At 34.4% G+C, this 14985-nt stretch overlaps 1 protein-coding gene across 2 annotated transcripts in view; it reads left to right on the forward strand.

Moving 5' to 3' along the window:
- Positions 1-14985, forward strand: part of NDFIP2 (Nedd4 family interacting protein 2) — a 63639-nt gene that overhangs the window by 22457 nt on the left and 26197 nt on the right. For both annotated transcript variants that reach the window (XM_053216976.1, XM_015066052.3), the window contains one exon: positions 10305-10461. In XM_053216976.1, the coding sequence (XP_053072951.1) occupies positions 10305-10461 (157 nt within the window). The remainder of the gene's footprint in view (positions 1-10304; positions 10462-14985) is intronic.

The raw sequence follows: 14985 nt of genomic DNA on the forward strand, positions 1-14985 counted from the left end.
ATGCCATCCGGGGAAGTTGGATTTTGATTAAATGTGGAGAAACCATTTTCTAAAGTGACTGAAGGTGTGGAGGTTTTTCATGATCTTATAGGATTTCTAATGCTGGAATGGAAATTGTTAGAAGCCAGATTATAGAGTTTAAGTTAATCTGTTGGTTTTTGTACAACATATTGTTCTATTTTCTTATTGTATAGCATTTTGTTTTTTAACTTTTATTTTAAAATAATTTTAGACTTATAAAAAGTGTGGAAAAAGATTCCAAAGAATCCTGTATAGCGTGTATACAGTTTCTTCAGATGTTCATTTTTTATATTTGCTTTGTGATATTCCTGTTACATTGTATGTATATATACAGACATACACTGTTTCCCCCCCCCCGCCCCCCCAAGCATTTTTGAAAGTAAATAGCAGACATGCTGTACTTTTATATCTAAATATCTCCGTGTATATTTTGTAAAATCAAAGGCATTGTCTTATAAACTTATAGTGCAAATTATCAAAATCAGTAGCATTGATATAATATAATCTGCAAAGTTCACTAGTTTCCCTAAGATCTTTTATAGCAAAAGAAAATATTTTTTATAATATCAGGATGTAGCTCTTTATTAAATATTGTGCTTCTGTTAGTCTCTTTTAATCTGGAACAGTTGTCTAATTTTTTAAGTCTTTCATGACCATGTTTTGGAAAGATTCACATCTGCTATTTTGTAGTATACTCCACAAATGTCCATTTTTTTCCTAACAATACTTTCACTAACTGGCTTTAGAATTTACTGGTTATTATTGCCTGAAATAGTTATACCTATGGTAGTCGTCATGGTAATTTTCTAGTTCTTTCATTTCTTCTACATTTATTTAGAGTTGTACAAGGAAACATTTCCTTGCCTCCAGTTTATTTATTCATTTATATTAGTATGAATTAATGGATTCTTATTTTATTCTACTGGTTATAATTTGATACTATTACCATTTATTATGAGGCTCAGCTCATCCCAGATTTGACCAGTGGTTGCCTCTTTCATCTCCCATGTCCTTTGATATGTCCCCATCATGTTTGCACTTTCCTACCATACAGAATCTAGATAATGTGAAATAGCTGATTTCTAGAGTTTAGTGTGGATTGAGGAAGTACTGTTTACACTTAAACATAGGGCTATAGTGGAAGCAAACTGACCAGCACAACAGTCACTGCCATAGTAGCTCTACTGGGTGCTTACTGTGCATTTTCTCACAGAGTTGTTTGTGGAAAGTTTGCAGAGTCGTTTATTAGCTGAGTTGTTGAATAAAACAGAATATTGGCGGCATGTTGCTGACGATGTAAGTGTGCCATCCTTGTAACTGGAGTACTAAGGACTAGATAGTGTTCCTGTGCAAACAGAATGACTTTGTAAATGATGTACATGAATATGTAATGTGATTAACAAAGGCAAAGGGACCCCATAAAGCAAACTCTGCTATAGATGGATAAGAGACCAAGAAAAAGCCCTTATGAGTAATTTTGGCCTCTAAAGTGTGTTTTATTAGAAAATCATCACACGAAAATGGGTACATATTGGTATTACTTTATGTATTAGTGCTATTAACTAATTGATGGAAAATAAAGATGATCATATCAGTTTATATACCTTTCTTTTCTTGTAAAGATAATGGTTATAAAAGGTTATTGGATGTATGTAGAGTATGTGGTGATTTTTTTTTTTAAATTTGGTAATGGAGAAATTTTATAGTGTCTGTTTTCTAGCTTACAGAAACTTCTTTCTTTAAGCATAGATGGAAATGTCTTTAATATATCACTTTGTGTCTTAAGAATAAAAACGAATGTTTCTTACTTTCATCTCAGTTCTAGAGAACTTGGAGAGAATAGAAAAGTAAAAAACAAAGAAACATAAAGTACAACTTGCAAGCACTCATGCTGCCCATTTTGTCACCTGTCAGTTTGAAACACTTTTTCTTATTTAAACATAGAATAATATATAATTTATCCACAATTTTGTCAGTTTTTTCCTAGATCATGATCATTTCCTTATGTCATTAAGTATCCTGTTAGAAACACCATCTTAAATGGTTCCATTCTTTTGATACTCCTATATTAATTTGGATGAATAGATTGTTTCCAGTTTTCCATTACTGTAAAACTGTGATGAGCAGCTTTATAAAGAAGTCTTGTTTTAAGTTTCTGATTAGTTTGTTTGGGTGTAGTCTTAAAGTAAGAATTACTAAACTAAAGTGTGTTTTTGTAATGACCTTTTTAATTTTTCTAAAAAGTTATATATACTTATTTTTAAAAATGTAGGCAGTAAGAGTACAAAGAAAGAAGCAATATAGGCATCCATACCTTAGCAACCAGAAATAACTTATGTTAGCATTTGGTGCGCATAATTTCATTTGTGCTTATAGAAAGGAATAATGTTATACAAATAGGATAATGCCATGCTATTTTAAAAAACGAAAACATGAAATATGATTTTGTTTGAATTCAACACCAGGGGAAAAAAATCTAAATGAACAGCTGAATTCTAGATAAAGGTTTAACACAGAGCTGTTCGGTTATGTAAGATTTCACCAAAATTAAGAAAAAATACAAAAACCAGTAGGGAATTAGGATAATTTAAAAAAACTGCATGTTTTAATTTTAGGTATTGGAGATTAAATCCCAGCTGTGATAGATGAGATAAATGATACTTTCTCTCATCTCTTTTTTTCCTCAGTCCCTCATTTCTATGTTACGTATATTTTTACTTTTTCAGGTTATGTAATGTTTGCTTTTTGGGTTTTTTTGTTAAAGTTTTTTTTTTTTTAATGTTTATTGATTTATTTTGAGAATGAGAGAGGGGTGGGGAGCATGTGCAAGCAGGGGAGGGGCAGAGAGAGAGAGAGGGAGAGGGAATCCCAAGCAGGCTGTCAGTGCAGAGCCCAAGTATTCACAAACCATGAGATCATGTGAGCTGAAATCAAGAGTTGGATACGTAACTATTAACAAACTGAGCCATCTAGGCGCTCCAGATTTTTGTTTTTGTTTTTGTTTTTTTTTTTAAGTTTATTTGTTTATCTTGAGAATGAGAAAGAGAAAGAGCGTGAGCAGGGGAGGAGCAGAGAGAGAGGAGAGAGAGAATCTCAAGCAGGCTTAGCACTGTCAGTGCAGAGCCCAATGTGGGACTCCATCCCACGAACTGGGCAGTCATAACCTGAGCCAAGGTCAAGAGTTGGACACTTAACTGACTGAGCCACCCAGGCGCCCCTGATTTCTGCCAGCAGCTTAGACTTTAGCTCCATGTTTAGCATTAGTTCTGTATTTAAGAGGATTCAGTGCTAACCACCATATCTTTTCCTAATACTTTTCTCTTTGCTTTGTATTTGACTCATTTTCTGATTGCCTGTTTTTCATTGTGGATTAATTTTTTTTAAGGAGTCATGGGTGCTATAAATATACATGGAAGACAACTTGGCCAGCTCAACTTTTTGTTTTAAATGTAAATATTAAAATTATGAAACATTTCAAACATAAAAGTACAGAAAATAATATACAAGATAGTTTTATATCCACTGTGGAGATAATGGCAAATGGAGATAATAGCATTTTGTCATATTTGTTTCAAGTTTTGAACTTTTTTTCCCTTTTTTTAAGGAAAGGTATGCTTAAAGCCTTGCATTCATGCCTCCCCCTTCTTACTTGTACGCTATCTTGAAGTTGATGTATATGATTTCTATGGATGTTTTTACTAAATAAAATAGATAGGTTTTAGATTTATGTGAAAATGTACTTACTACAGTTTTTTTGCTGTTTTATACTTTTGCAGCTTGCTTTTTCACCTGGAATGTTTTAAAGATTTATCTATGATGATTCATATTGATCGAATTCATCAATTTAAAGTATTGAATTGTGTTATAAAATCATGAAATAATATTTCCTGCTGGCAGACTGTTGTTTTCAGTATCTTACTATTACAGATAGTACTGCTGAGAGCAATCTTGTACATATATTTTTATGTCCTAGTGAGTTTTCTAGTGTTGACATCTGGAAGTAGAATGATTGTATCCTACACACCTTCAGCTTTCATAGGAATTGCCAAATTGCTCTTCAAGGTAGTTCAGTGAATTTATACTCTTACTAGTTTGAGTCCCAACACTATCCTTCCTGTTTGTGCTCTTTTAATTATTAGGAATATTTTCTTTTTTTCATTAATAATTTATATTCCTTCTGTGTGATGCTGTTTTGTTTCTTATGTCCAGTAAAATTTGTTTTCTTAGAGTTTTCATTTCTACTAACTTTTATCAAAAGATCACCCCTTTTATGACCTGTTTTTGGTTTTGTACTTATATTCTTTCATAGTAAACTATTTTTTGATGAGTAAAAATCCTGTGTATGAACTTTCGTTACTTCTTTGTGCTCTGAGTCCCTGATGCTTCTATCTGTACGTACAGTCTCAGGTAGTTTGTCTGTAATCCAGTGACCCTTACCCTTGCCAACTCATTGATTTGCTTATGGGAGAGGATAGCTGCATGTGATTTTTGTGACTTTCTTTGTTGTTGGTTGTCTTGTCTAGCTGTGCTAAGAAAGGCTGACTCTAGTGTAGTTTTTCTTAAGACTTGGGTGATGTGGGGTTGGAATTTATTTTCTTGTTTAATGTAATTCAGAGATTTTTTTCTGAAAATATGGTTTAATTTTAGTAGGCTTAATAACATTTTCTTATTAACTAATAATAACTGCCCACAAAAGTTGAATGACTAAATATTTCAGGTGTCTACTATATGTAGAGCACCGAGGAAATCATAGAAATATATGAAGTATGATTCTTGATCTTGAAATGTTAAGTGCATCTATTACTTGACTAAACTCCCTCCCCCATTTTGGTAAAAAAACTCTGGGAGGCTTAGACAACTGTATTTTATGTGAAGCCTACTCAAGCTCTACACTCAGCTACCTGTTTTAGGGTATACCAGGATGAATAAAGCATACTTTCTAAATTTCTGAAGGTTATGATCTGATTGGGAAGGTGGAAACATTCCCAAATCTAATTAGAGGTTGTCAGGGTCCCTAAGCCCCCACAGGGCATCATGAAGCACAGTACAGACTTGCAAGTGGTAGTTTGCTGGAAGGAAATGGTTGCAATTAGAATTGACTAGATCTTGTTTTTCATTCTTGTGCCTAAATGGTTTTGATTTTAAAAGCTCTTGAATGTTCAAATTCTGATTGCTGAATTAGGGGCTTATTTCATGTGTGGTGACATTTATTTTCATAGTTTCACTCTATTTTAATGTCTGAGATCTCAGTTCTTTTTTTCAGTTGACGTGTTGGAAGCAGACAATAGCAATTTTGAAATGAAACCAAAACCCTTATTTGTTTAAGAGAAAACTAAGATGTGCCTTGATAAAATATCTGATGACACTTTTTTTTTGTTGTTAAGTTTATGTATTTATTTTTCTGTAAGAAAAAGTGTGAGCAGGGGAGAGTCAGAGAGAGAGAGAGAGAGAAAATCTTAAGCAGGCTTAGCACTGTCAGTGCAGAATCCAATGTAGGGCTTGAACTTAAAGTCATGAAGCATGAGATCATGACCTGAGCTGAAATCAAGAGTCAGACACTTAACCCAGTTTAGCCATCCAGGTGCCCCGACACTTGGTTTTAAATAGCTGTTTTGCAGCCTTGTTCAGGTGATGGAGCATCTAGAACTCATGGTACCGTTTGTGGAGCACTATGAAATAATGATATTCTTTCATGCTAAGAAGAAAGGTTTTACTAGCAGAAATATGTTTATATTATGAAATATAAAACAACTAAAATTCTGTACTTTCAAGAGAAGAAGCTGAAAATTAAGCATGATTTGCCAACTGACAGTTTTTTATTAATATTCATTCATTGCTTATACATTCTTTCCTAATTGTTTATATTTTTGCTTTATCATAAGCTAGCTCTCATTAGTGGATAAATGTCCAGAGACAGGAAAGTTTTAGCAAAGAAAAAACACCCTAACATTAAGACAGTTCTGTTACTTTGCTTAATAGCATATTTATATATATAAGGAAGACTGCTATAATTTAGTTTTATTGGTAGAAAATCTAACTTCATATACCAGGCAGTGGTGCTTTGTGGGAACCTGTGTTCCACGCTATTGGTTTAGATCGCTTTTGCTGTCTGCAGGGATTTCCTAGCTCCTGCTATTATCACCTTATCCCTAGAGGCATAGATAAGGTAGCTCATTTTCTTCTTGGTTGATTAAAATGAGTAGCTGGACTCTACCAGTTGATTTTATTGCAACTCTAATCTGTTTTCTCCTTTAATTGAGGTGTTAAGGCAACATAGAATGATAGAGACTACCATAGGTTTTTGCTAGAGTCATGTTATCTTATAGCAGCCTTTGCCATCTATTAATATTATATAAAGGGCAAGAATCCCATTATATGTAGGTTGACTATTGAATTGACCATTCAGTTTTCTTAAGAATGAAAGGGGTGGAGAAAATGCTAAGTTGAATGGAGCCCTGCAATAGTAGATATAAAAAGTAGGACTCTTCTGGGAAAAACAGCTATATGGTCTGCAGCCTTGCCAGAGAATCATCCAAAATCTGCCTGAAAGTGTTGCCCTTCAGAAAAGCTAGCATTCTAATAATTTAAAAGATCTAATTAAAAAATTTTAAAGGTTTTTTATTGAGGTAAAATTTATCTCCTTGCGTCTACGAACTCTTCTTCCCAGTTTTGTTTTGTGCTAAAATTAAATGTAAGAATATGGTAGTATACAAAATATACATTAGTTCTTCACGTACTTTCCCCCCCCCAATAACTTACAATTTTTTTTTTCTCTTTCAAACACTGCTCACTGAACACTTCATAGTACATCCATACATTCTCATCTTGTTATGTTTAGAAAACATTCATTAGGTTTCTGGCTTCTCAGAAGCAAAGCTCACAGTTATTACGTTAATCTTTTATCACCTTAAGATAGAGTGAAGTGCCATAGCATAGGAGAGCTTAAAGGAGAATAAATAGTAGTTTACACATGAGAAGGCTGGATGGCAAGGTAGAGTTAATCATAATGGTTAAGGTTGCCTTATCATTAAAAATACTCAGCATACATCAGTAAGGATTAGCTACAGGTATGTTGAAGATAGCCCTCTTGTTATCCTAGTATCCTTCAGACTAGAAAACTGTGGCTCCCTGTGCAACTTTTCATCAACCTGGTCACTATATAAAAGACATGTTTTAGTTTTCATGTGCTATTTTTAAAAAATATTTATTTATTTTGAGAGAGAGCACATGAGCGAGCCAGGGGCGGGTAGGGAGAGAGGGAGATAAAGACTCCTATATGAAGCTCAGTATCACAAACCATATCATGACCTGAGCTGAAATCAAGGATCAGAGGCTTAACTGACTGAGCCACCCAGGTACCCCTTCCTGTGCCCATGTTTTTTTTCAGGAGACTTATAAATAGGATAAGCTAGGAAGATAACTTTGGAGGTGCCTTGTTCATTATTGTATATATGTAGGTCCTACTCTATCCCTGCCCCTTTTTTTGCTGTTTATGGTAATCCTTACAGAATGTAAAATAGAACCATTGCACAGCATGATTAAGGAAAAATTTCCACAAATGACACTGTCTGCTTTGATAAAAATGTGATTTGGTTTGAGCCCTTGAATGGACTTCGTTAAAAGGCACTCAAAGTAGGTTAATTTACAGAGGCACCAAAGAGATCAAATAAAAAAATTGCATTTTGGAAGTACTCTGCTACAGTGGATAGACATTATTGACTGAGTTATTGGGTTTTACTATTGATACATGGCAAATGTTCACTGTATAATTTTTTTTAAAAATAAAACTGGAACTGTAGGGCATTTGAAATAATTTAGGGTATGTTTAACAAGTTCCGAGCTCTACTTCTGAGATCATATATAAAAATATCTGTAGTTAACTCTTTTTATTGCAGTTATTTGAGTACATTTTGATAGGTTTTAAAAATGAGTTGGTCATTCTGGGGAACACATTTATGTATTTGATATGGTAAGGAGTGTTTCTTAGGAACCAGAGGAGAGCTGTTTTGTCATAAGGCGTTTTCTTTAGTATAGTTCACCCACATTTGCATTGTTAATGGTAGCGATGGAGCAGTGGTTTCCTTTTTTGACACTGTCGCTGTTAATTGTTTAGTTGTGAATGTTAGTATATATCTGTACTTCACTTTTATTTGCCTTAATTTGCTCGTCTAACATTTTTGCTTTTCAAAATATGATCAAAGATGACTAAGTTAGGTGTTCCCTGCGTAACTTGTACTAGGACACATGGAAGATGCTTTGTGACTCTGAGGCAGTGTTGCTAGTCAGGAGGGTGGTCGTGTAGTGCCTGCTTGGAAAACTGCAGGTAAATACAAAGCTCATGCAAAATTCACTTTATAATTATTTGACCTTACAGTTCAGTTTCTGTGAGTGAATTCTGTCACATAAACCTTGGTGTTATGGAGAAAAAAACTGTCTTAGTAACTTGAGAAGTGATTTTAGGTATGTTTATGGCAGTTCTGTTAAAATTTATGAACTCGACAAAAGTATTGTGTTAGTGAGATCACTTACCAAGACACATGCAAACAGCAGTGAAGTAAATTTTACTTTGCGTATATATATTTTTAATTTTTTTAGAGGCATATGAGTGACTATTGGACTGATAGCACCCAATTATTTCAGGTCGCAGAATAAAGTATATTAAAGGGGAAGAAGGAGGAAACTAGTATTTATAAAATGCCTTCTGTGTGTTAGATGTTAATGTTAGGTGCCTTCCAAATATTATTTTACAATCCTATGAGGATTTTGGCTGCATTTAGAACTTAAACTTGGAGACACTGAGGCACAGAGAAGAGGTTTCTCAAAGCTCCTAAAAGGTAGAGCAAGAATTTGCATGCTCTTTTTAAACTCCATGTGCATGTTCATTTCACCACATCACAACACTCAGATTTGTGTTTATACAGTTTTGCTCTGTGACAAAATTTATTTGGGGGATTTTTATCATTGAATTTCTTTACAAGAATAAATTAAGATGTGAAAATTGAATAATATTGAAGACCTGTAGTTTCTTTTCAAAACAAGGTTCTAATAGATTTAAAAGTATCTTAAAATATTTCATAAGAGAAGGGGAAATAATAGTTAACAAATAGAGGGAGGGAGGCAAACCATAAGAGACTCTTAAATACAGAGAACAAACTGAGGGTTGATGGGGGGGCATTGGGGGCAGGGGAAAATGGGTGATCGGCATTGAGGAGGGCACTTGCTGGGATGAGCACTGCCTGTTGTATGTAGGCGAAGAATCTTGAGATTCTACCCCCAAAACCAAGAGCACACTGTATATACTGTAAGCTAACTTGACAATAAATTATATTAAAATTCTTTTAAATAGTTAATAAGAACTCTTTTGCAAATATAGGGATCAATTATAGTACCTTTTTGATGAGTCACTTTTTAGATACTGATGCTTTTGGTTGACCTCGAATTAGTTTGACTGTATGTCGTTATCATCACCTCCTAACAAATTTAAAGTTTTTGAAAGACTTTTTAAAAGGTTACTTGTAAATGAAGTAAGAAGTCTGCAGCCCTGCTGCTCAGGTTTGAGTCCTGGCCTTACCCGTCCTGGCTGTTGTGATGTCTAGCAAGTTACTCTAGCCCTTTCAGGGTTGTTCCCTTCCCCCATTTTAATCTGTCAAATGGGGATAATACTATTTCATAGATATGTGGTGAGGATTAAATGAGTTAAATACAGATCCAACGTATTATTTTGCAATTCTGAGCTTTCAGTCCGTTTGTTGTGTTGAAGAGCATCTTCCAAGATTTTATATACACATTGATTCATCTTGCTTGATAAGTAATTCTTCTGGTACTTGAGAAGACCTCCTTAGAGTATTCTGTATTTTTGAAATGTTTATATATTATTATTTCATTTTATTAATTCAGGTTACATTTCAGTTATCCTAGATGCTAGTGTAATAGAAATGGTATTGTGGTTGTATTAGTTGTTTTCTTTGTAGCGATTAATACATGGTAGATGATAATTAACTGTAGGATTGAATGGATTTGAATGTATTTTAGTCATGATTTTTTTTCTTTACAAGTGCTTAATTTGAACCTCAATTTTATTGTAGAGAAACTACCAAAAATACAATTTTTTAATGACTGCTTAGGTCTCTTACAAATTTTGTTCATCTTTTTAAATGCTATTTTTCTTTGTTTTTTGCTAAAAAGTGATCCTTTGCCTAAAACAGTCTTTGAAAATCAGCTTAAATTTTTTAAAAATAATAATGAGAATTACATTATTGTTTTCTTTTTCCTTGTTCTCTTAGCTTCACAATGAAGAGGATAATTCAGAGTCATCTGCTGTAGAGCAACCATCGACTTCAAACTCAACACCGCAGACTGCTCCTTCTGCATCAGTACTTGAAACTGACTCTTCTCCTCCACCTTATAGCAGTATTACTGTGGAAGTACCTACAACTTCAGGTATTGTTTCTAGTTTGAAACGACAAGTAATATTTTTAATATCTCCTTTTTTTTTTTTTAACCAGTATGGTTTTGTGTAATTATCGAGTCTATTAAGAGGCTTCCTGGTTTTATGATTTTTTAAAAAAAGGTTTTCCCAAGGATAGTTTGTGAAATGTTTACTCATATATTACTTGCCTCATATTCTTGTTGTTTTCAAAAAAAATTATAAGTATAAACTTGCTTATGCTTATTACTATTTCCAACAGAGTAGCATATTGCTTTTGGAAGAAATAAATACATTGTATATACACGACATATTTTTATATATTTGTGTTTGTGTATATCTACTTACATAGTTGTAAAACAAGGTATTATTGATGCTGAGTGTGAGCAGGAATGTGGTATGTGTGAACGGAGGTGAAGGGTGTACATAATGTTATCACATACATATGGTAGTAATTCCTGGACATACGACAGTGGTTCTGGCTTCTTACTGTTCATCTTATCTTTTCAGGTCATTCTAAAGAAATACCCTCCTCAGTTTCTCCGGCCACAATTTGTATTTTCCCAGGAATGCTAAGCTAATCATTATATAATTTATTTTTTATTCTTTACTTTTATTCCAGTACAGTTAACATACAGTGTTATATTAGTTTCAGGTGTACAATAATTTAGCAGATCTGTACATTTCAGTGCTCATCATAAGTGTACTCTTAATCCCCTTCACCTATTTCACTCATCCCTTTACTCACGTCCTTCCAATAACCATTTGTTTGTTGTCTATGGTTAATAGTCTCATAGTCTCATTTTTGGTTTGTCTCTGTTTTATTTCCTTTGCTCATTTGTTTTGTTTCTTAAATTCCACATATGAGTAAAGTCATATGGTATTTGTGTTTCCCTGACTTATTTCACTTAGCATTATACTCTCTAGCTCCATCCATGTTGTTGCAAATGGCAAGATTTCATTCTTTTTTAAAAAAGCTGAATAATACTCCACTATATACATACACACCATATCTTTTGTATCCTTTCATCTACCAGTGGACACTAGGGCTTCTTCCATAATTTGGCTATTTGGCTATTGTAAATAGTGCTACAATAAATATAGGGGCGCATATATCCTTTCAAATTAATGTTTTCATGTTCTTTGGGTAAATACCCAGTAGTGTGCGATTACTTGATCATAGGGTAGTTCTATTTTTGACTTAAAAAACAATTTTTTTTAATGTTTATTTAGTTTTTAGAGAGAAAGTGAGAGAGCACGCGTGAGAGTTGGGAAGGGACAGAGAGAGAGGGAGACACAGAATCGGAAGCAGGCTCCAGTCTCTGAGCTGTCAGCACAGAGCCCGACTCAAGGCTCAAACCCATGAATGGTGAGATCATGACCTGAGCTGAGGTCAGACTCTTAACCGACTGAGCCACCTGGGCACCCCCTATTTTTGACTTTTTAAACTTCCATACTGTTTTTCACAGTGGCTGCACCAGTTTGCATTCCCATAGCAGTGCATGAGAGTTTATTTTTCTGCACATCCTTGCAAACATTTGTTGTTTCTTGGAGTTAATCATTATATAATTGAAAAAAGTTTAGGGGCGTCTGGGTAGCTCAGTTGGTTGAGCGTCCAACTTTGGCTCAGGTCATGATCTCACAGTTTGTGAGTTCGAGCCCCACGTGGAGCTCCCTGCTGTCAGTGCGGAGCTTGCTTGGATCCTTTATCCTCTTCTTTCTCTGCCCCTCCCCTGCTTGCACTCTCTCAAAAACAAATATTTAAATTTTTAAATGTGCTTTTGTATATGATTGTAAATAACCTCTACGTATTTTATGTATTCTTTAGGAAACACTTTTTAAATCTATTATAAGAAACATTTTAATATTAGAAGACCCTTCACTAGAGTATTCATCTTTCTTATCTCTTATTCTGTAATCAATATCAATACTTCTCAAACTTCTGCCAACCTTATCTTGTTACCATTTCTACTTCTACAAATTTTATCTAGACCATATGGGTGTGTAAAAAGATCATACCATTTACTTTTTCCATTTATAATTTTATGCAATTGCTGAAAATGATTTTCTTACGAAGGTATTCTCACTAATTTAGTAAATGCTTACTCCTTTTATTTGTATATAATGTTTATTTGATCAATGTGCTTGTTTAGTGCCCAGTTTGATGGACAGTTTTTATATTGATTTATATCAGTTTTATTTGTCTTTGGCCATAAGATTTAACAGCTGGATTGGTGCTAGCTAAAATTTATTTTGGGCTAATTTTTTTTTCATTATTCTACGAGTTTCCAGAATATAGTGCAGTGAATTTGCTATTCTAGTCTAGGTAAAAGAAAAATAAATCTATTTGATGGTAGTCTTAAAGAAAGAAAAGGAGTTATTTTCCTGATGCTTTGCCTGTGTTTGAATGATGGACAATGCTAAGATTGAAATTACAGGTTTTTTTCTTGTGGCCACCATTGCCTGGCTGTATAACAAGCTACCATAAAACAGAGTAAAGTAGCAGTCATTTAGTGTTACCAGTTCTCATGGTTTTTGGGGTGGGCTAGACTCAGTTATGTGATTGTCTCCCAGGATCTCATGTTATTATTATCTTTTGGTGACCTGGAGCTGGAGTCATCATGAGGCTTCCTTATTTACATATTTGGCAGCTGATGCAAGCTTCCGCTGGGGCCTCCGCTGAGACTGTTGGCCAGAACACCTGTACGTGACCTCTTGTGGCCTGGGCTTCCTCACTGAATGGAGGCTGAGTTCCAAGAACAAGCCAAATAGAATCTGTGTCACCTGTTGTGGCATTACCACTCAAGTCACACAGTGTCACGTCTGCCACATTTGATTTGTTAGAAGTGAATATCTGGGGTTAGTCTTTATTCAAGACAATTAGTCTCCACCTCTTGATGGGAAGAGTTTGAAAGAATAAAGGAGGTTTCAGTACCTTTAAAACTGTCAATGGCTTCTTCCTCCATCACTGAACCTTTTCCTTGTCAGTTGTCTTCACTTCGGTAAATGGCTCCACTAGGCCAGAAACCTTGAAGTCATCTTTTTGGGTCTTTATCACAGAATTATGTTTTTTTCTCCTTTAATTTTTGACATAATGAAATATGTTATTACTAGATTTCTTTTTAAGCCAATTCATTTCTGCATTCATAGACTAAATTGTTACCATATTCTAATCCATTCTGGATTTATATTTGTTAATGTTTTTTTTCCCAAAAGTTTTGCAATTTTATTAGTGGGATCTTTAACCCTTGTACTGTCTTTGTGGTTTTAGTATTAATATTATGTATGGAAGCAACATAGCATGAATTGAGAAGCTTCTCATTCTTCTATGCTCTAGAATAGTTTTGATAATGGAGCATGTCATTTTTTTTTTTTTAATTTTTATGTATTTTGAGAGAGAAACAGTGTTAGTGGGAAAGGGGCAGAGAGAGAGAGAGAGAGAGAGAGAGAGAGAGGGAGAAAGAATCCCAAGCAGGTTTCACACTTAGTGTGGAGCCTGACATGGGGCTTGATCTCACAACCATGAGATCATGACCTGAGCCAAAATTAAGAGTTAGATGCTTAACCAGCTAAGCCACCCAGGTGCCACACAGATCATGTCATTTTTAGAGATTGGATAAATTTCCATTGTAAGACAGGTTGTCCTTGCTACCTAGGTATTCAGTTATTCTTATAATCTGTGTGACTACTGGCCTTATTTTTACACTTGTACTAAAAGGCCATTCATGACTGTAATTGAACACAAGAACTGAGTAATTCTAGAAGTTTGCTTCTCTTTAATGAAAAACATCAATAGTGTTTTTCTTCAGCCTTTTACTGTTAAATTTTAAGCATGGACAGTACCAGTTTTCTGTGGAGATTATGTTCTTCAGTAGGTCACTTTATGACTGGTTTTATAGATCTGAGCGCCATCAATAATAATAGTTGACATTTGTATAATGCTTTACAGTTTACAGAGTCCTCTTGACTACTCTTAAATCCTGTCATATAACAGCAAGTAACAGCCTTGCTGAGTCGGTTTTATGGATGAGAAAGTAGAGCTTCATAAAGTGCTTAAGTGATTTGCTTGAGGTCACACAGCTTAAGACGAGCAGCTAGGATTGGAGCTCCCCAGACTTTAAATTTTCTGGTTGAGAACTGCTGCCTTAAAGGGTAGATAAAAAATAAGTAAAATTAACCAGTGAAAGTTAAAACGATAGCAGTGCTTTTTCCCAGTTTGCATTGCATTTGTTAGTTTCATTTTGCCTTTCACGGGAGTTAAAACTTTTCAAAAATTACATATCTGTTGTTAATGTAAAAGATCTCATCCTTTTGGGTAATGTATGTCATTGTTCCAGTTTTTAAGTTTATAATTTTAATGTTACTGCCTTAAAATTTATAACCATTGCTTTCACTTAAATTTTGCTTCTATTCGAGGCTTCAGAACTAAAGAAATCTATTTTCCTGACTGTGTGTGGTGTTTTTACATCTGAATAAGAAGTCATTTCTAAGGATTTATGAGCCTTGTACCATTTTGGTGGTACTCAGTGTTCTGCTGC

This window comes from Acinonyx jubatus, chromosome A1 (genome assembly GCF_027475565.1).
Source record: "Acinonyx jubatus isolate Ajub_Pintada_27869175 chromosome A1, VMU_Ajub_asm_v1.0, whole genome shotgun sequence".
Classification (NCBI taxonomy): domain Eukaryota; kingdom Metazoa; phylum Chordata; class Mammalia; order Carnivora; family Felidae; genus Acinonyx; species Acinonyx jubatus.